General features: G+C 37.2%; 1 protein-coding gene across 12 annotated transcripts in view; it reads left to right on the forward strand.

Moving 5' to 3' along the window:
- OCA2 (OCA2 melanosomal transmembrane protein) overlaps positions 1–17,437 on the forward strand; it is a 191,837-nt gene that overhangs the window by 88,500 nt on the left and 85,900 nt on the right. For all 12 annotated transcript variants that reach the window (XM_017728591.1, XM_017728595.1, XM_017728592.1 and 9 more), the window contains one exon: positions 8,170–8,302. In XM_017728591.1, the coding sequence (XP_017584080.1) occupies positions 8,170–8,302 (133 nt within the window). The remainder of the gene's footprint in view (positions 1–8,169; positions 8,303–17,437) is intronic.

Genomic DNA, 17,437 nt, shown 5'->3' on the forward strand with positions numbered 1-17,437 from the left:
GCTGTCCATGCTAGCCCTGAACATGTGGGCATCAAGTCTCCTTTCTGCCTCTTGCACTGCCTCCCATCCTCTTTCCCTGGTGGGCTGTGGGGCAGCAGGGAGACAGTCTGCTCAGGATGCAAGGGGCAGCCCCTCCTGGGATGGAGCAGATCTGCCCTTCTCCTAATCCTGCATCACCACCAACAAGCAGCACCATGGAAGGGGCAGTTATGTAATGGGCATATCTATAAGGACACCAGGCACATGCTTTCTGTTTTGGTCAGGTGTCATAAACCCCCGATAAATACGTAATTCTAAAGAAATTTAGTGTTAATTGAGCTAGTGAAAAAATAAATGTGCAAGTGGGTGAGGGAGTTGTAGTATAAAATCCTAGGTTTATATTTTTTAAAATTTGTAGTCACTTATGTTTCTATTGCTCCATGAAAGAAAGATCTCTTCTAATTAACTGAATGCACCCAAATTAATTAAGTACTGTCCCGGTTTGAAAATGTCTTTGAAAGTCTATAGTATTTAATAAACTGATTGTTTACCATCAAAATATTTAAAATGTGCCACAATTGGCTAGTTTGGATGGTGACTTTGAAGACTGTAATATTCATTGTTAGCTGAGAATTTGATACCTAAGCTTTACATTTTAAATATAAAATCTATGCAACTATTTAAAACTTCTAATCTAAAAAAGAATAATTAACACCTGCCATGCAGGTCATTTTCCTAAATACTCAAAAACTCATCATCTCTATACAACCTTTAGAAGTGGCTATAAACATGGGAAATAATTAAGAAACCAAAATTGAAAAGAAATAATATTATATTTTTCTTGTTTGAGATATTGATATTTTTAGGAGGACTCAGATGTATAAATACCCTGGCAAATATGACATTATAGCAAATTCTGTATCTGAAACAAGCACAAAAATCTTTCCAGATGTTTTCAATCTGGACTATTTTCAGATCTTTTGTTGCATCACAGAAATAAGAACATAATGAAATAAATTAGGTTCAACAAAGGGCCATAGAGTTTGTGCTGCTTCTTTTCTATATTCTCAATTGTTATGTCTTTGTATATAAACAAAAGAGGGTCAAAGACCTATCCTTGGCCCTGAGGCAGAGTGTCATGGCCTGGGGTATGTTCTCACTGCTTAGGGCTCACCCCTTCTAAAGGAGATTTTCCTGGGAGAGTGCTGGCAGGAGTAACTGGATAAAGCCGAGAGGAAGGGCAGAGAGGGAGCTGGACCATCTGGCCTCTTACAGTCTGAGCTGTTGAACTAATAGCTGGATTCCTAATTTTGTCCACCCACTCCAGCATGCTCTCTTTTGATCAGAAGGAGAAATACAGACATTGCTGTCTTGTTTCTGAAACTGCTTCTAGCAAAGGATGCTGTGAAGAAGGGTTAAATGAGCAACCACAATTCTGTGTCTAAAATGCTTGGGGAGCCTACTGCATTAGTACCAAGTAAATTTTACTTTATTCATTTCTCTTTTTTTTTTAACTGTTTCAGAGGTAAAAGTTCTTGAATGCATTAATGACATTTTAGAAACAGTTATTCATGCAGTATATGTTATAGTTTCTATTATGATGTTTTCTATCGAAAATAATTGTTTTTCAGCTCTTTTAAGCATTATAGTCATGTTTTTGGACATTGTAGGAATTCTAGGAATTTTTCCCACTTGATATTGTTGTTGAAATTCTCCTTTTCATTCTCTTGCACTTCCTTCTCAGTGTTATTTTTGCACAGTAAGTACAGGAGTACTTGGACAACTGCCCCTGCAGGAAGTTGAACAGTGAATTGCACTATGTAGATGATTGGGTTTTCTACTTTATTTAGATGCTATCTGGAGGACAGTTTTACCAGTCTTCCTGAACTTTTACTGCTGTACAGCAACCTCTAAAAGCAGCCAAGTAAAATATTATGCAAGTCTACGCTTTTGTAGGAAACCTTGGCTTTTGTATCAGTATGAAATTAAATGCAGCCTTGTTACTTTGGGTGCTGTTATTTGGTTATAGTGTTAGAAATGCTTTACTCTTTGTTTACTGTAGTGCTGGAGAGACTTCTCTCCCTAGATTGTGGGGAAAACTCACATCATATTAAAAATATTTTATTTAAACCATGTTTGAATAAATAAGATTTTTGTAACATTTTGCTCATTAAAATGTAGCAATAAGTCTCTTTGCTTGTCTTGAGATGCAAATGAATGTCAAAAGGATTTTTTTCTTTGTAGCTGTTGGTAATTTATAATCCTGACATATTCCCTACCATCATGACTGGAATCAGTGGAACATTTGCATAATAGGAGAGGAAGATTTGTTGTAGTGTTGCTTGTTCTTAGATGGAGCTGGAAGAATTTTCACAAAACAGCATTTGTATTTTGATTTTAGGGAAGGAAAATAAGAGCAAATGGAAAACATGTTCAGTGAATATAAAACATTTTTAATGTTTTATTATCTTCAGAGTGCTGCTACTGAATGGCCACTGTTAACAAAATTATATTTTTATTTTGAAGAGATATGTGCTTCGGACTTTGGAAACTCCATGTTTATATGCACAATAGAGCATGAACCAGTTGGATGTGGTCCTTGCTTTCAGAAGGGTTGGACAGCAAATCTTCTGTATTTGGGAACTTCACAATCACACCTTTGAGATCAGAAGTTGCTTGAGCTCTAAACATAGGCTGTGGTTGCAAGCTCTTTAAAGAATGGATGGCAAATAGGTCTCCAGAGCTGTGAACATAGTGATAGTGAACATGTGCACTGGTGTATCCAGGCAAAATCTGCATGAAAGAGGTAATGATAAGAGCAAAGTCAGTTTTAGCATATGCTAGCCACTGGATTATATCCTTTTATTTACTGTTTTTGTTAGCATGTGATAATGCTTGTGCTGTTAATCTGATGTTTGCTGAGGATTTGAGGGTTTCAGCATACCACTAGGAATTATTCCTGCCATTTAATAGGAATTTCCTGGAAAATTGACAGATATCAGGTTTTCCTAAATGTCTTTTTTTCCTAAAATGTCTTTTAGACATTTTCAGCCTTCATGCTGGAATTTAGCATGATGTGATATTAGTTGGTTATATTTAATAAAAAATTTTGGTACCTAAAAAATTATGAATGAAAGTAGGTACTTGTCGGGGTTTCCTCCCCCTGCCATGTAGCCCTCCCCACTGCAACAGGTACTTCTGAAAAGAAGAAGATAAAATCCCATACATGAATCTTTAAAGATATTTTAAGCCCTGGTAAAATGGATTCCCATAGTTTAATAGGCTATTTTTGTTGAGTTTGCTGGATACAAGCTTATTAATACTTTTAATTGATTTGTAGAACTCTACCCCTTCTGTTGCTGTTTCATTGATCCCTTTTCTCAAGAGAAAATTAAACTTAGGTAAAGTGCATGAACTGAAATGCATGGGCTTACATCTGATTTCAGAATTTTTGCCATCTATGCATGTAGTAATCATTAAAGAGCATAATACAAAACAAAAAAGGAGGTTCATCAGCATCTCAAATAAACATTATCTTCATGTAACTAGGTTAGACCATTAGTGATTTTTGGGTCTGTGACATCATGAGCAGCTCCCTTGAGAGACAATGCAGATCTCAGTCACTCAGCTAGAAGGGATGTTTAAGCCAATGTAAAAACAATAAATTACTCTTGCTCTCCCTCATTTTATTAGTTTTCAAATATTAAGTAGAGGGCATTCTGGCTAGAAATATGGTACTTGCTGCTCCCCAAATCACTACACCTAGCCATAATTTTTGCTTTCCCATTGCTCTAAAAAGGCAGATTTCTTGTGGAAAGGTCTGAATTACTAGAACTCAATTTCACATCTCCAGAAGCAATGAAAAGAATCATCAAGATGATAGAAAGTTAGCATTTTAGGAAAACAATATGATACTTCCTCCTAATGTGAAATTGATATATTTGACTTTGCATTTTAAACTATAAACCAAGGAAAGATGCCCACTCTGTTTCAGCTGAGTCTGTAGGCAGTGGAACCTTTAGGCTGTTTTCTTGCTAAAGTAAAATCTTTAGATTTTCTGTCGACTGGGAAACAGGAGAAATTTGACACAATCATCATAGCCTAAAGCAAGGGACATTTGAAGCATGTTTTGTATTTATCTCATAGATTGAAATCTCCTGGAAGAAAAGTATTTCTTGCCTATTGTGCATGTCAATTCTATTCCAGTCTATTGTGCAGGAAAAGAAAATCTTTGTGAAAATGACTTTTTGTTGTACGCAGCAGATGTGTAGCACTTTAATGTTTTTTACAATGCTGAGTCCTGGCCCCAGCAGCGCAGAAGACTTGGGAGGTATAAAATGTGCTACCCACAGCCACAAAGGGTATGAATGTAGGCTCTGTGGAGATGCTGCATGTCCTTTCTGGGGTGTGGGAAAGGGAACAGGGACAACTGATGAACCAACAGTGCCACCACCTTGGTATCCTCTGCTACATTGTTGGTATCTGTGTGGTACAGTGAAAACACTTTAGTCTCTTGAAGTTCTCCAAGAGGCTGCCAGCTGGCTACTAGCTACCTGAACATGCCTGGTGTGAAATTGGCCTTCTTTTTCTGTGAAAACATATTCCCTGTGCTGCAGAGAGGCTGGTGCTAAGCATGCAGCCCAAAGCATCATGGAGGGCAGCTGTCTGTACTTCACTGTGAGCCTTTCTGATATCAACCATGAAAAGTAGTGCACTTGGTAGCCCTCAGCCTCCTCATGGCTACAGGGCATCAGCTGTCCAAGGCTAGCGATCATCAGGATTCATTTTCACTCACTGACTCTTGTGGATCAATGCAAGGAGGTAATAGGGAGGAAAGCCAGGAGCAAGGGATGGGAAGAGAACTGACTCCAGTCTTGCGTTATCGCCGACAATACTGTCATGCAAGCTCTTTCCTGAAATAGGCACACTCCATGTTAGAAAACAACTTGTTTCAGCTGAATTGGAAAGCTGTTCTGCAGTAGGAGCAGAGCAGCATGTTTTCTTTTTCACCAGGGATCTCAGAGATATGAAAGATCAATGTGCTGATATTATGAACTTTAACAAAATCCTGAATCTCAGCCCAGCTACTCCATTTGAAAAGTTTGGGTAAGCTCTTGGATAGGATGTCAAAAAATCTAGTAGACATTTTTTTTTCTTCTTGTGATGGTGTCTACAAATCACTTTCAAGGCTTATCTACGTCAGCTCTTAAGTCATGAAGCTGTGTTAATTCTGATTTTTTTAAGGGTATTTTGATCTCTATCTCATTTCAATTCCATTCAACTATGAGTCAGACGTGAGACCTCCTTACCCTCAGCATTTTAGTTTGCCTTCTAGGCTGAGGTGATTTTCTTCATTGAGAAATTAATTTTGTGGGTTTCAAGTGACATATTTCTTGTGCTGTATTTTTTGAGAAGCTTCTGCATTGTGGCATTTCAGGAACCCAACAGATTTTTTCCTCTGAAATTGGTGTGATAATAAAAATGTAAAGGCAAATGAATTTTTGTATCTGTGTTTATTTGCAATAAGCTACTTCCTTAAATTCAAAATCCTTTAATGTATGATGAAGACATCACATATTTAAACTTGAGAGTTACCAAGAATTCTTTGCATTCCTATTTATCTTTTTTACTTTATTTTACTTATTACTTTAGCATTTATCTTTATTTCTGAGTATTCCTACAGAGAATTTCTGCCATCATAGTTGGCCTGGTAGTTGGCATCCTTCTTCATGATGTGGGCATGATGTGATTGCTGCCAGCCTAAAAAAGCTTCATCTCCACTGCTTTGTTGTAAGACTGGTCTGAGTGCAAAAGTAATTTTCCTTGTTCTGGTAATTCTGTATTGAGTATATTCTGTCCACTCCTAACTACTTTGTTGCTCTTCAACCACCTGTTTCACAGTCATTTTTCTTTCAGAAGATAATTCTTTTTTCCAGTCAGGTTTAGGCATTTTTATTTTGGCTGGTTTAGCTTCAGTGTTTTTACAGCCTAATTAATTTTGGCTTCCTACCTCTCTTTGTGCCATTTTAGAGACTGCACAAAACTGAATAATGATTTTGCATACTTCCTGACCTGTTTAATGGCACATTGTCATAGTTGAGAAATTTCTGAACTAAAGCCAGTTCACCTTTCAAGGTTTTAAGGTTCTTATTTTTTTGGCCAAAATTTTATGATCTTTCTTTTTGCCTATAATTTTAGAGGCAACCCATATATAAATTAGATTTATTTTCAACTTATTGTCAATGGTTCTAATTAAGGAAATAAACATGGGAGATACAGACTTTATGTACTTTGGAGGCAGGTCTTACAAACACTGAGCCTTTGCAAGATTTCTTTTTTTATTCCTTGTTATTTGTAAATTTCCTAGAGTTATGAATACTGTTTTCATCCCTTATAGAAAGGTCTCCTGTAGCTTTGAATCTTAACTTGATGCCCAGAGACCAATCTTTATAAAAACTGATTTGTAAAGTCTTTCTTACGGAGATGTCAGACACCCGAGTGGCTGACCTATTGTGTAGGCAAGCTGAATGAAGGCACATAATTTTTCTTTGTGGTGTCACTTTTTTCTGTCCAATTCTTAAAATAATCTCATTCCAATTCCTGAAGAGTCTTCCTTCTGCTTTCATAAAAACAATGGCTGTAGCTGAGTTACAGCAAAAGGCCAGTGAATGAACAGATATAGTTTCACCTTTCAGTATCTGGAGAGCAGAAAAGTCAAGGAATCTACTATTAAATAGCAAGTAGGGATGACTTTACCTCACAAAGCTTAAACCTGTATTTTAATAGGATCAAATTCTAATCCTAGGTCTGCATATTTATGGTTTGAGATTTATCTGACTGTCTGCAAGCTATGGATTTTTTTTTTGCCAAAGAGCACCGATCTTTATCTGGCTATGCAAGTTCTTTATGACTGTCATCAGTTTCTTGTCTCGTGTGCCTTTTTATTATGCCCTGTGGTGCAATAGAGAAACTTCTTCTTCCTTTTTTTGAACCAGAGACATTTCAACAAGGAAATTTCCACATAAATCCTTTTAGTATTTGACAATATAGAAGAACACATTTAAAGCAATAAGTTCCCAATAGTCTTAACACACTGGAGGTAGTATCAGCTGTTGTTGCAAGGGAAGCTGTTTTTGATATGCATTGGAATTACAGAAGGATCTATAGGAAACTCATAGTTAAAAAGCAGGGGACAATAGAGACACAGAGGTGTGTTACAGGGAGATCAGCTAACTTTCTAGAGTCTCAGTGGGTGCTCTGAAAATTCAATTGGGACAACCTGGGCTGTCCAGGGCTTGAGTCATGCTTTATTCCAAGTGTCACAGATCTGCTCTTCTGGGATCACCAGTTCAGACAACCTCTGTTTTTTGAATATAATACAGTTCCTTACTACCAGAGTACTTGGATGTAATCCTCCTTGGGGTTTCATGGATAACTTCTTTTGGAGAGGCGAGTCATGGCTGCTTTGGAAAAGCCCAGCCCAAAGGCTAACCCTGATCCACTACAATGTGTGCAATATGGAACAATGGAATAAGTCAATTTAAAGGGACCCTAGAGGTCATCTAGCCCAATGTCCTACTCACAGCATGGCCAGCTTCAAAGTTTTAGGGCAAGTTGTCACTATTCATTCTTATTGCTTGAGAACAGCAGCCTTTTAATATGTTCTGCTTAACCTTTTTGAGAACCCCTTCATTAAAGGGTTTCATTGTGCAAAATGTGTTCATTTGTTAACCAGAAAGAAGAATAAACATAATATTGACATATAATACTTTTATTGTAGAGGAATGGTTCAGATAGAATTATTGCAAACATTTGAGTTGTCACCAGGTTAAAACTCATCATTGAAATTTGACTATTTCTGAGACTTAAACTGATTTGAAATGAATTTACAGTGATTTAAGTGAGGAGTAAAAGTTAATGATTCAGTTTGGGTTTTTTTTTTTACTATACATTTCAGGAACACTAGGTGTGTTTCAGAGTAACTTGTAATGCAATGTTTTAGTTCCTTGAATTAAATTGTAATGTGACTTGTCTCCTTGAAACACGTGAAATACAGCAGATACTGTACTTGGAACTTACTATCTTGCTTTATATTTATTATTGATTGTTAATGTACATAAAGCTGTTTTCCCTGTAGCTAATGTAGAAAAAGAAGTGATTTTTAATTTAGGTTTTTGTTTTTGTTTTCAGGGATTGGATTTTGCAGCCTTCACAGGACATATGTTTTTGGGTATCTGCCTTGTTGTTCTGGTCTCCTTTCCTTTTCTCAGACTTCTTTACTGGAACAAAAAGTTGTACAATAAGGAGCCAAGTGAAATTGTTGGTAAGTGTGAGCATGAAAAAAAGTTATAATTGTTACACTGAATATGTGCTAAATAGAAACCGAGTAGTGATTACTACAATGCTGTCTTCAGATGGAAGTGCCCACCCTCCTTCACTCTCTGAACATTAATTTTTCAACTAATAATTCAGATTTTATTTTTAGTTGTGATATTTTCTGATTTTTAGAAGTGGATGTTTTTCTGGTTCTAAGATTGAGGTTTTGACAGGAATTATTAAATATCTTACAAAATTTGCAGGAATATTTTGCATCATTTATTACAGCCATAGGCATGAGTACGAGGACATTCTGGGTTGCAACATCTGCTCAAGGTGCTTAGTTCACAACCTAGATTTAGAAATATTCCAGGTTTTCCTTATGAAAAACATAGTGCACTGATGCCTCCTCTCACTGCTGGTTTTCTTCCATTGAATTTTTCAGCAATCTTTTACTGGTCTGCAGTCAGTGAAAGACATTTCATCAAAGTGGAACTTTTCAAGTCCTTTCCAGCTTGCCTCTGTGGCTCTTCCTACCCTAAATTTCCCTGGTGCATAATTTCTACAATTCAGTAGAACTAAATCTATGTCTTTTTATGGCGCCTCAATAGTCTCTAGAAGTTTTGTTAAAGCTGTTTCAATGGCTGTCGACTGTGTCAGTCCCTTTTTTGTCTTCATGCTTTTATGTTTTTATCTTCAGTCATTTTGAAGTTTTTATCATTGTTCTAGGGCTTCTCTTTAAGTGACGAAATTTAATATTAACCCCCAAATGTTCACATTTCTTTACGAGGTAACAAATATTTCACTAAGTATAATTTCTAGCAAGCTTTGTACAAAGACAGTTGAGTATAACTGTTTCTTCTCTGGGACTGGCTTGTTCCACTTTTGGCTGCAGAAGAATTAAGATCCAGGCTTCCACTGGTTTTAATGTGCTGTACCATATCTCTGAACCTGTGTGTGTGGCATCTGTTTATCATGGGGAGGACAACTTTTGATACGGTTGATATATCTTGGCTTCATCTGTAACCTGTGGAGAAAGATAAGTGCTTTTAAGGAATAATGGAACTGTCTGTGCTAGAACAGATATATTGCAGCCCTCAAAAGTTAATTTTCTCTTATAAGGAGAGTCCAAGGTGACTAACTGTGGCAGAGACCTTCCTGGTAGGTACCTCATTTAGGCAAAAGGGGTAGTACTTGTAATTCCTTGCCTTGTTCCAGGGAAAATTTGCTTTAGGATTAGAGTTTTATTAAAAGGCAGAAGTGTCAGTCGTCTCCTCAGCAGATTATTCCATGTGTCTCCAATCCCATTTGATAGAAAAGTCAGAGAAGAGATTTCCCTGCTTAGGAAGGTCTTCTGAAGACTTTTGGTTTTGACTTCAGTGTCTATTCAGCACAAGGTGCACTCAGCTTACCTGTTTGTATCTCTAAAGGCCAAAATATTTCCCAGAATTTAGATCAAAAATATTTTTGAGGTGTGCTAGATATTACACTAGTTAATTGTTTCTAAGACACTTAAGAAGAGTTTTCCTTTCTCCTATATGTCTGTTTGGTATGAGGTAGCCATTTTCATCTTAAAACAGCTGAGGCTTTCTGCACCCTTAGAGGTCTTTTCCAGAGAGCAAGAGAAATAAAGAAATTAACTCAGACCCTAACATGCCTAGATTCTTTCCCTGTGACCCTACAAAGTAAGGTTTTTCAAAAAGCCATCACTGTAAGCAATATTGATCCTGACATAGGAGCATTATTTTATAAATGTATATTTCACAACATAGAATTGCTACTTTTCTTCTTTTGGCTATAAACTTTTAAAGCATATATTTTGGATTTTTAAGAAATAAAGTATGTACGAAAATTTTTAAAATTAATTTGAATAGTACAGTTTATTCACTGACATAGTATTTTTTCCAGTGAAACACTGTATTAGTGAAACACTGGCTAGCTTATTTCCCTCAGTTAATTTCTTGGTCATCTTTGTTACTTGTACCTTAGTCTGTTCAGATATAGCAGTCTCCTAATCAGTATACCATGTGTTCTTGTAATCAGCTGCTTGTCCATTGCTGCAAACCTAATCAGGAGCTGTTCAATTAGAGCAACTGCTGAAGAGCCACTCTTTCTATTGAAAATTCATGTGACAGGGGAAGAGAAAGAAAGAGACCAACGCAGCTCCATTAGGAGATAGCTGTCATGGTTTGGATTTGCAGAATGGCCTCCAAGGTGCTTCCAGGTGTCCTTTCATCTCAGGTTACAATGGTTCCATGATAATTTCAAATGGCTTGTTTGAAGCAGCTGTTTTAATCAACTAAATACCAGTCTTTCCTCACCTTGCCCTCAATTAGCAATTAAACAAGTTATGTGAGATTTAATTGGTATATTATTCTCCCCAGATTTTTTGTCTCTCTTCACTACATGCTTTAAGCTTTTTTTTCTGCTGATTTAGAGTATACAGATTTTTAAAATGGATTAGCCTGAATTTTAAAACCAGAAAATGCTCTTATTATGAAGATACATTTTTATCTATGTTACCAGTGCCTTTAATCTGTTGGCTTTCAGACTGAGCTGCAGCACCTCTGCAGCAATAAAAATACCTGTTCTTTCCCCAGAAACCACTATCTACCTGCATTGGCTTTAAGCGGGGCAGCTAACAAAAGAAAAAAGACTCTGAAGAACTCATCCATGAGAGAGAAAATCTAATGTTTTTTTAAGAATGAAGGGATTTTTGAGGACTTTTTTTGAGCATGTCTTTCAGCTGTTAAACCTGCTCCTTGTTCTGTGTGACGCAGCAAAAGATGACAGGGCTAGAAGAGTAAGCTGAGAAGGCTTAAAAAGTATGTATGTATCTACATTTTCACAAAAGAATATGTAAAGGAAATAATATCTGAGTGTAAGAAGAATAAAATTTACTGTTTCAACTCCCCCTCTGAAAACCTGAAACCAAAGTTCTTTCTTCGTTTAAGGGTTAAAAATACATTATTTAGTCCCTGGGAAGCATAACAATACACTGTTAAGTCTCAGCTATTAAGCTGTGGAGATGTGGACCTCAGGGTTTGGCAAGGTTGCTATCCCCAGGAGAGTGGGTGGTACACGGTCTGGTGACAAGTATTATTATTGCCATTTTTTGCCAGAGAGGAAGAGCTTTTTCCTAGCACAACTTCTTTGGCACCAGCTCCCCATTTCTCCTTTGTTGCTTGGCCCTTTTTTCCAATTTTTTCACCGGCTGAGAGATCCACACTTTAAGCAGGAGTGGTAATAGCAGGAGAGGGGTAAGCACGTTATTCCCTCTGGTGTAACTCACTGTCTGCAGCAGCTGGGAAAATACTGATGGTAGTAGGAGAGTCAGCATGTAAAGCTGACAACAGAAGGAATTTTCTAATTAATCATAGTCATATGTAAAGTGCTTAATGTATGAAAAACACAGTGCTGTTTCCCACAATGGGAAATGTGGTAACCAGATGAGAGAGCAAATCTGTTTTTTTCTTCCACGTGTAGCTCTACAGATGTTCTCAAGGAGAAGAAAAGGGAGAGGAGGAGGGGAAAAATTACTGTGATGACCTGCAAGAAAACTCCAGTACTGCATCAGACACTTTGAAATGCAATAAGCCCACATAAAATAATAATAATGTCTAGGGCCACAAGGACACTGCAGGGACACTGAGGGACAGAGGGCACCCAGGATAAGGGGTAATGTAACATCAGTATGTGTGCTGCTTGGGGTCAAAGAACAGTCCTTAGGCCTATTTCAGCTAGTAACATATTTGTAACTTTAGGAACCATTTCTTGCTGGAATCAGTGAGAGGTACATCAGTGATGTAGCTAAATTAAGTAAATTGACAAATCTCTGTCCTGAGGTGCATCTGTACCTATGTAGGTACTTTACTAACAGCCAGTAAAGCATTATTGGTATTTCATGTTATGTTGGAAGTAGTGGCCTGCCCTCACTTGGAAGTTGGTTCAAGAGAGGAAAGTAGCAAGCAGATTATGAAGACGGTAATGTCTAAAGAAAGGCATATTTCAAGATGTTTTCAAAAATTCAACTCTAAACTAAATCTGGGGGGAAGTTCTGCAATAGGGGCTGCACTCTACTGCACTTTACTGTCCTCATGCAAGATGATGATTTCATCGGAATTCATGGGGAATGTTTTTAAATCATGAAGAACAATGTGGACAGTAAAATGTGGAGTTTTTGTGTGTTCTCTTTTTCTCTCTTCTCTGCAATCCAGTTGTATACATTAACACTGAATAGTGAATAGTTAACATTTTAACTCTCCTACTGTGGATGTTAGCATGCTGAACAAAAAGGTGCAGCTTTCATATGAATGCTCTTGGAATCTAAGACAATACCTTTTGGGTACATATTTTGTCTTTTATTTGTAAAAACTGTAAGACTTTCAGTCTCAAACGAACTAGGTAGTCTTGATGTCCCTTCAGACACTGTGTTTGCTCCTTTTTGGATAATATATCAGGATCCACCAGGGCCATGACTTTATGTTTAAAAATGCAAATCAAAAGCTGTCTTTTATTATTTGCACCTTCAATAGCTCTCCTGATGAGAGCTGTAGTTATTTAATTGCCACAGATTAAAGATTTTTATATTTTAAAATATTTTAGATAATTTTATGCTTTAATTCCTGTATATATCCTTTGAACTGCTTTAGAGTTGATAGAGTGTTCCCCTTGGAAAGAGAAAAAACATTGAACTGCCTCTTCTTGTCTTCAGATGATAAAAATAGTATTCTGACATTGCAAAACAAGGAGAATATGACAATCTCATATTACTTGCTTAGTGCATTGATAATGTAGCCATCACAAGAAGGCAGCTGTAATATTACTTTACCTGTCTTATGCAGAAAGAAGGTATAATATAGTGTCATTCTGAATCAACAGAGCAGCACTTGACAATTTATTATACACATTTGTCATGGAAGGAATGAGTACAGAAAAATCACTGATGGGAGGTAAAAACTTAGGTAATGCTAGCTCCTGTTTCTTTTCCAGCATTTGTGCCCCTCTGTTTTTGTATACGGACCTCAGTTGTGAAAGGATTGCACAGGTATACAGTGGTTGGCAAGACACGGACTTTTCTTTAACAGTGTTGTTTCAGTGAAGCTATGACAAAGTTTTTCACTTTACTTTGATGGCTCTCAAGTTCATCAGATCTTCCTTTTAAGACAGAGCTTAAAAGAGCTATTTAGTTCTATGTAACACATTACCTGTGTTTATTTGCTGCAGAAAGCTTTCACTGTGATGGTGTTTCAAATACAAGTGTAAAGTTGACAGATTTTTAATTGTTCTGCCATTTTCATTTATCAAAGTGTGTTCAATGTATTAGTCACCATTTTTACTTCTAAACCACTGATATATGTTATGGTGAGTCTGAAGTATGCTTCATTATTTTGCTCTTCATTTTGTCTTATTAAAAGCATTAGAAGAGGCATTATCCTTTGAAATATTCCAAAAGACAATTGTCCTCTTGAGGGTGTATCTTTTCATGGTTCTTTTTTCCTTATCCTTGGGAATACCATCTCTAAGTGGTGGCTTGCGGCACTTTTTCTGGTATTAAAAGGACTTCAGCAGTAGTTATATTTTGTGCACAATGTTTTGTGCTTGGAATGTATCTATTTGCTTTTGAGCAGAGTGTAGTGAATTTAAAAGTGGGTTTTTTTTAAGCAAGACTTGTAGTTTAATGGAAGACAGCAGCAAAATTGGTTTTCATTGGCAAGTCTGGCAGTCTGAATGAAAATTATTTGATAGTATACTGGAATTATTTTTCTAGATTTCACACCTGAGAAAAATTTTCTGAAACAAACTAAAGTAGAATTTTAGATAAACACATGCTCAAAATACTTGAATTTTGACTTCCTTCACACAGAGAACCTAAATACATTCAGCTTCCTGCTTTTAAACAATGGGGAATTGCAGTAGAGGAAACTGAGGGGCAAACCCACAAGCACTATAATAAGTTTGTGGCTCTAAAGTCTGACTTACCCAGAAAAGAGAACAGAGCCCATGTCACCTGAGAGAGAGGTATCCCACCTGTTGCTCAGGAACAAACCAACTGAAGAGTAACGTGTATCTTTCTCAACCATCCTGAAACGTTATGAGAAATCTAACCCTCCTTAATACCTGTGGATTACACCTTTTGAGTCCAATGTGACCATCATACACATACTAAATTGACTATTCCCTTATAAAACTAGGGTTAGGCTTGTAATGTTGTAGATTCTTTCCTGGGCCTGCTGCAGCCTGCTCCAGCTTGCTGGGAAGATGACTCATGGTGGGTAAATTTAGGTGTGTGACACCCTCTGAGCTTTATGGTTTTCTGCCCAGGCTCCAGGTGCTCTGCTGCAGGGATGAGGATGTCCTGTAATTCCTCTGCGATGGATGCAATCCCATGCTGGGTAACAGAGCTGGCATTAGGTGCCTCTATGACCAAAAGGGGCCTCAGGTGTCAGACTGAGTTGAAAAGCTTATATGAATTCTCTGTACTGCTTTATGCAGCATCGGCACATTTCTTGTGTTCCGTTGCATGTATTTAGCTGAATAAGGCAAAACAAGTTTTGTTGTAGTTTTGAAGACTCTGCAATATTTATACCTATGATTACCTTTATCCACTATTGATCAACTGGACTATTCAAAGGAATAAAGATAAGAATATGTTGGGGGTTTTTGTTTGTTTGTTTGTTTTTGCTTGTTTGTTTTTCTAGATTTAGATCCTCATGGTTGTGTCCTGTTGGGGGGTGCTGCCTCTGGGAGAGAGGTGTGAGTGTTTGATCTGGAGTATCCCTCAAGGTGAATTTTTTCTACTCATGGATTTCACCTTTTGGGTTTAGTTTCTGCTCTTATAAAATGGAGATGACACCATCTAATAATGCTTAGAGGATTGGTTACATAATATCAGGATTTAATAATTATTAAAGGTTATAGATATTACTATTACTAGTTAAGCTAGAATTCATGATACTTAATTCACTTTACTGTTAATATTTAAACAGAAATATTCTTATTCTGAGAATTTGGCTAAGAAAAAGAATGACTTTACTGAAAATAGTTAAGCTACAGTAGCATGTGGAGGAAAAAACCAAACAAATATTCAGACGAACGTGCTTTGAATGTTGTTAGATGCAGCCCAACAGTGCAAACTTGTGCTGCTTGCAAAAAGATAATTTATGTAGTTGGTGCATGTGCAAGTTAAAAATTGTCATTTAATGATAGTTCTTGTCATCTCATCAAAGTTGGTCATGCTCTTCTGAGTATCTTCAATTAACAAAACTGGCCTTTTCAGATTCTGAGACTGGGAATTAATTACACAGTTTTTGAGGATGTCTTCTTTGGTATTGGCAGCTGGGTGGGAGGGAATGTGTGATTACTCAAGTGAAAATCAATCTGACTCTTAAATGCCAGATTGCAGAAATAATAGGCAGTTTTCAAATAAAGAATATTTTCTAAAATGCAGAAAATTTTTCTAAACTGCCACAATCCGGGTCAGCAGCTGAAATTTTGTTAAACTCAGTGGGTCCAGGATGTAATACTTGTGGTCTCCATGGCAAATATGATCAATGACAAAATCAGAACAGATTAGCAGCGTAGGGTTTACATGTTTGAGGATCCTTTATTTGATCCTATAACTAAGATAAAAATTAATATTTTCTTGTTGGAAATGGAGTTTTTTTCTATTTTCTTGTTGGAAATAATAATGCTAGTTATATTGCTGTTGTGCCTCATGGGCTGTATGTGGATGTATGACATTCAAAAAGATTTTAGTATCATAATGAGCTAAATTTTCTGACTGAGTTGCATCTCTTTTGTCTTCTTGTGCTCCAGATCACTGCATACTAAACTTAGCTTTGCTTCTATCACTTTGGCTACTGGTACTATGGTTGCAGTTGAATGTTAATTTAGCTGCTTTAATGAGAAACTGCTGTGCTACAGACTCACCATGTCAGTTAATAGCAATAGACCTGACAGCAGTTACATTGGATAGAAGGCTCATCCACATAGAGCTAACCCTGCAAAAACCCTGCGGACTGGGTTGGACAAGTGAGTGGAGAGAGCTCACTCTGGTGAAACATAACCCTTAGATCTCATCTGAGGAGGGGACAGGAGCTTATGGACATAGAAAGAGAATGTGAAACTATCCTGTGATTCTATTCAGTGGCAGCCAAATGCTGCCCTTGTGCTCTCTTGGCCATAATTTCAAAGTGATTGATAAGACCCTGCAGTCACATTATGCCCTTGTCCATGTGTAACACAGCATGTCATAAAATATCAGATGTTCTCAAACTCTGGGGGTTGCTGCCTCAATGGTTTTGCAAGTATGAAATGGGAGGAGTATAGTAAGGCCCGAAGGACTTTGGCCGTGTTAATTGTTGTTGCTGACTTCAAGGTTCTGCATTATTTTTCCTTTAAAAAAAGCCCTACTGCTAATAAATATGTATCATCTGATGCTGTGATGGGCTATTAGCAATAAGAGTGTGCATGAAAGAGAAATACTAGAAACATTCTGTGGGATGACCTAGAAAACCTCTTCACAAATCACTACTGCAACAGGAGTTGTGGTGTAAAATATGTATCAACTGTTCTGATTTTCCAAGTACAGTTTGCTCTGAAGTAAACTCCACAGAAGGTCAGATGTTCACATCCTTGGGATGTTTAGAAAACTAATGACTGAAAAATCAGGCATGCACTTGCTGTACATAAAGGCATGATCAAAGCCATGTGAAGACACGCATATTTTTTTAATGTAGATCTCAAAGCATTGGCCCAATGTTGCTCAACCTGGAGATGAGCCCCAGGTCATTTCAGATGTGGAACAGGAATTTGCAACACAAGTCATGCTGCTTTCCATTCTGCACAGATACAGTGATGATAGCTGCCTCTTTCTGAAGGAGAAAAGATAGAGATTCTCTGTATGAAAATAACTGCGGAGTACTTGCATCTCATTTAGTTGGTGAATGATTCAACTTCCCTCTATCAGCTAAACCCTTGGTGAAATTTCATTTGGAAAGGATGGAGAGAAATGCTATGGCAGGATGAACAGATGTCATCAGAAAAGTTGTTGCAGAAAAGACAAACTATAGGGAAGTAGAACAGCAAACTGGATGCTCATCCTTCATGAGCGTTTGCCAGAGAAAAAACCAAAACCACA

Source organism: Corvus brachyrhynchos, unplaced genomic scaffold, assembly GCF_000691975.1.
Source record: "Corvus brachyrhynchos isolate BGI_N302 unplaced genomic scaffold, ASM69197v1 scaffold92, whole genome shotgun sequence".
NCBI lineage: Eukaryota > Metazoa > Chordata > Aves > Passeriformes > Corvidae > Corvus > Corvus brachyrhynchos.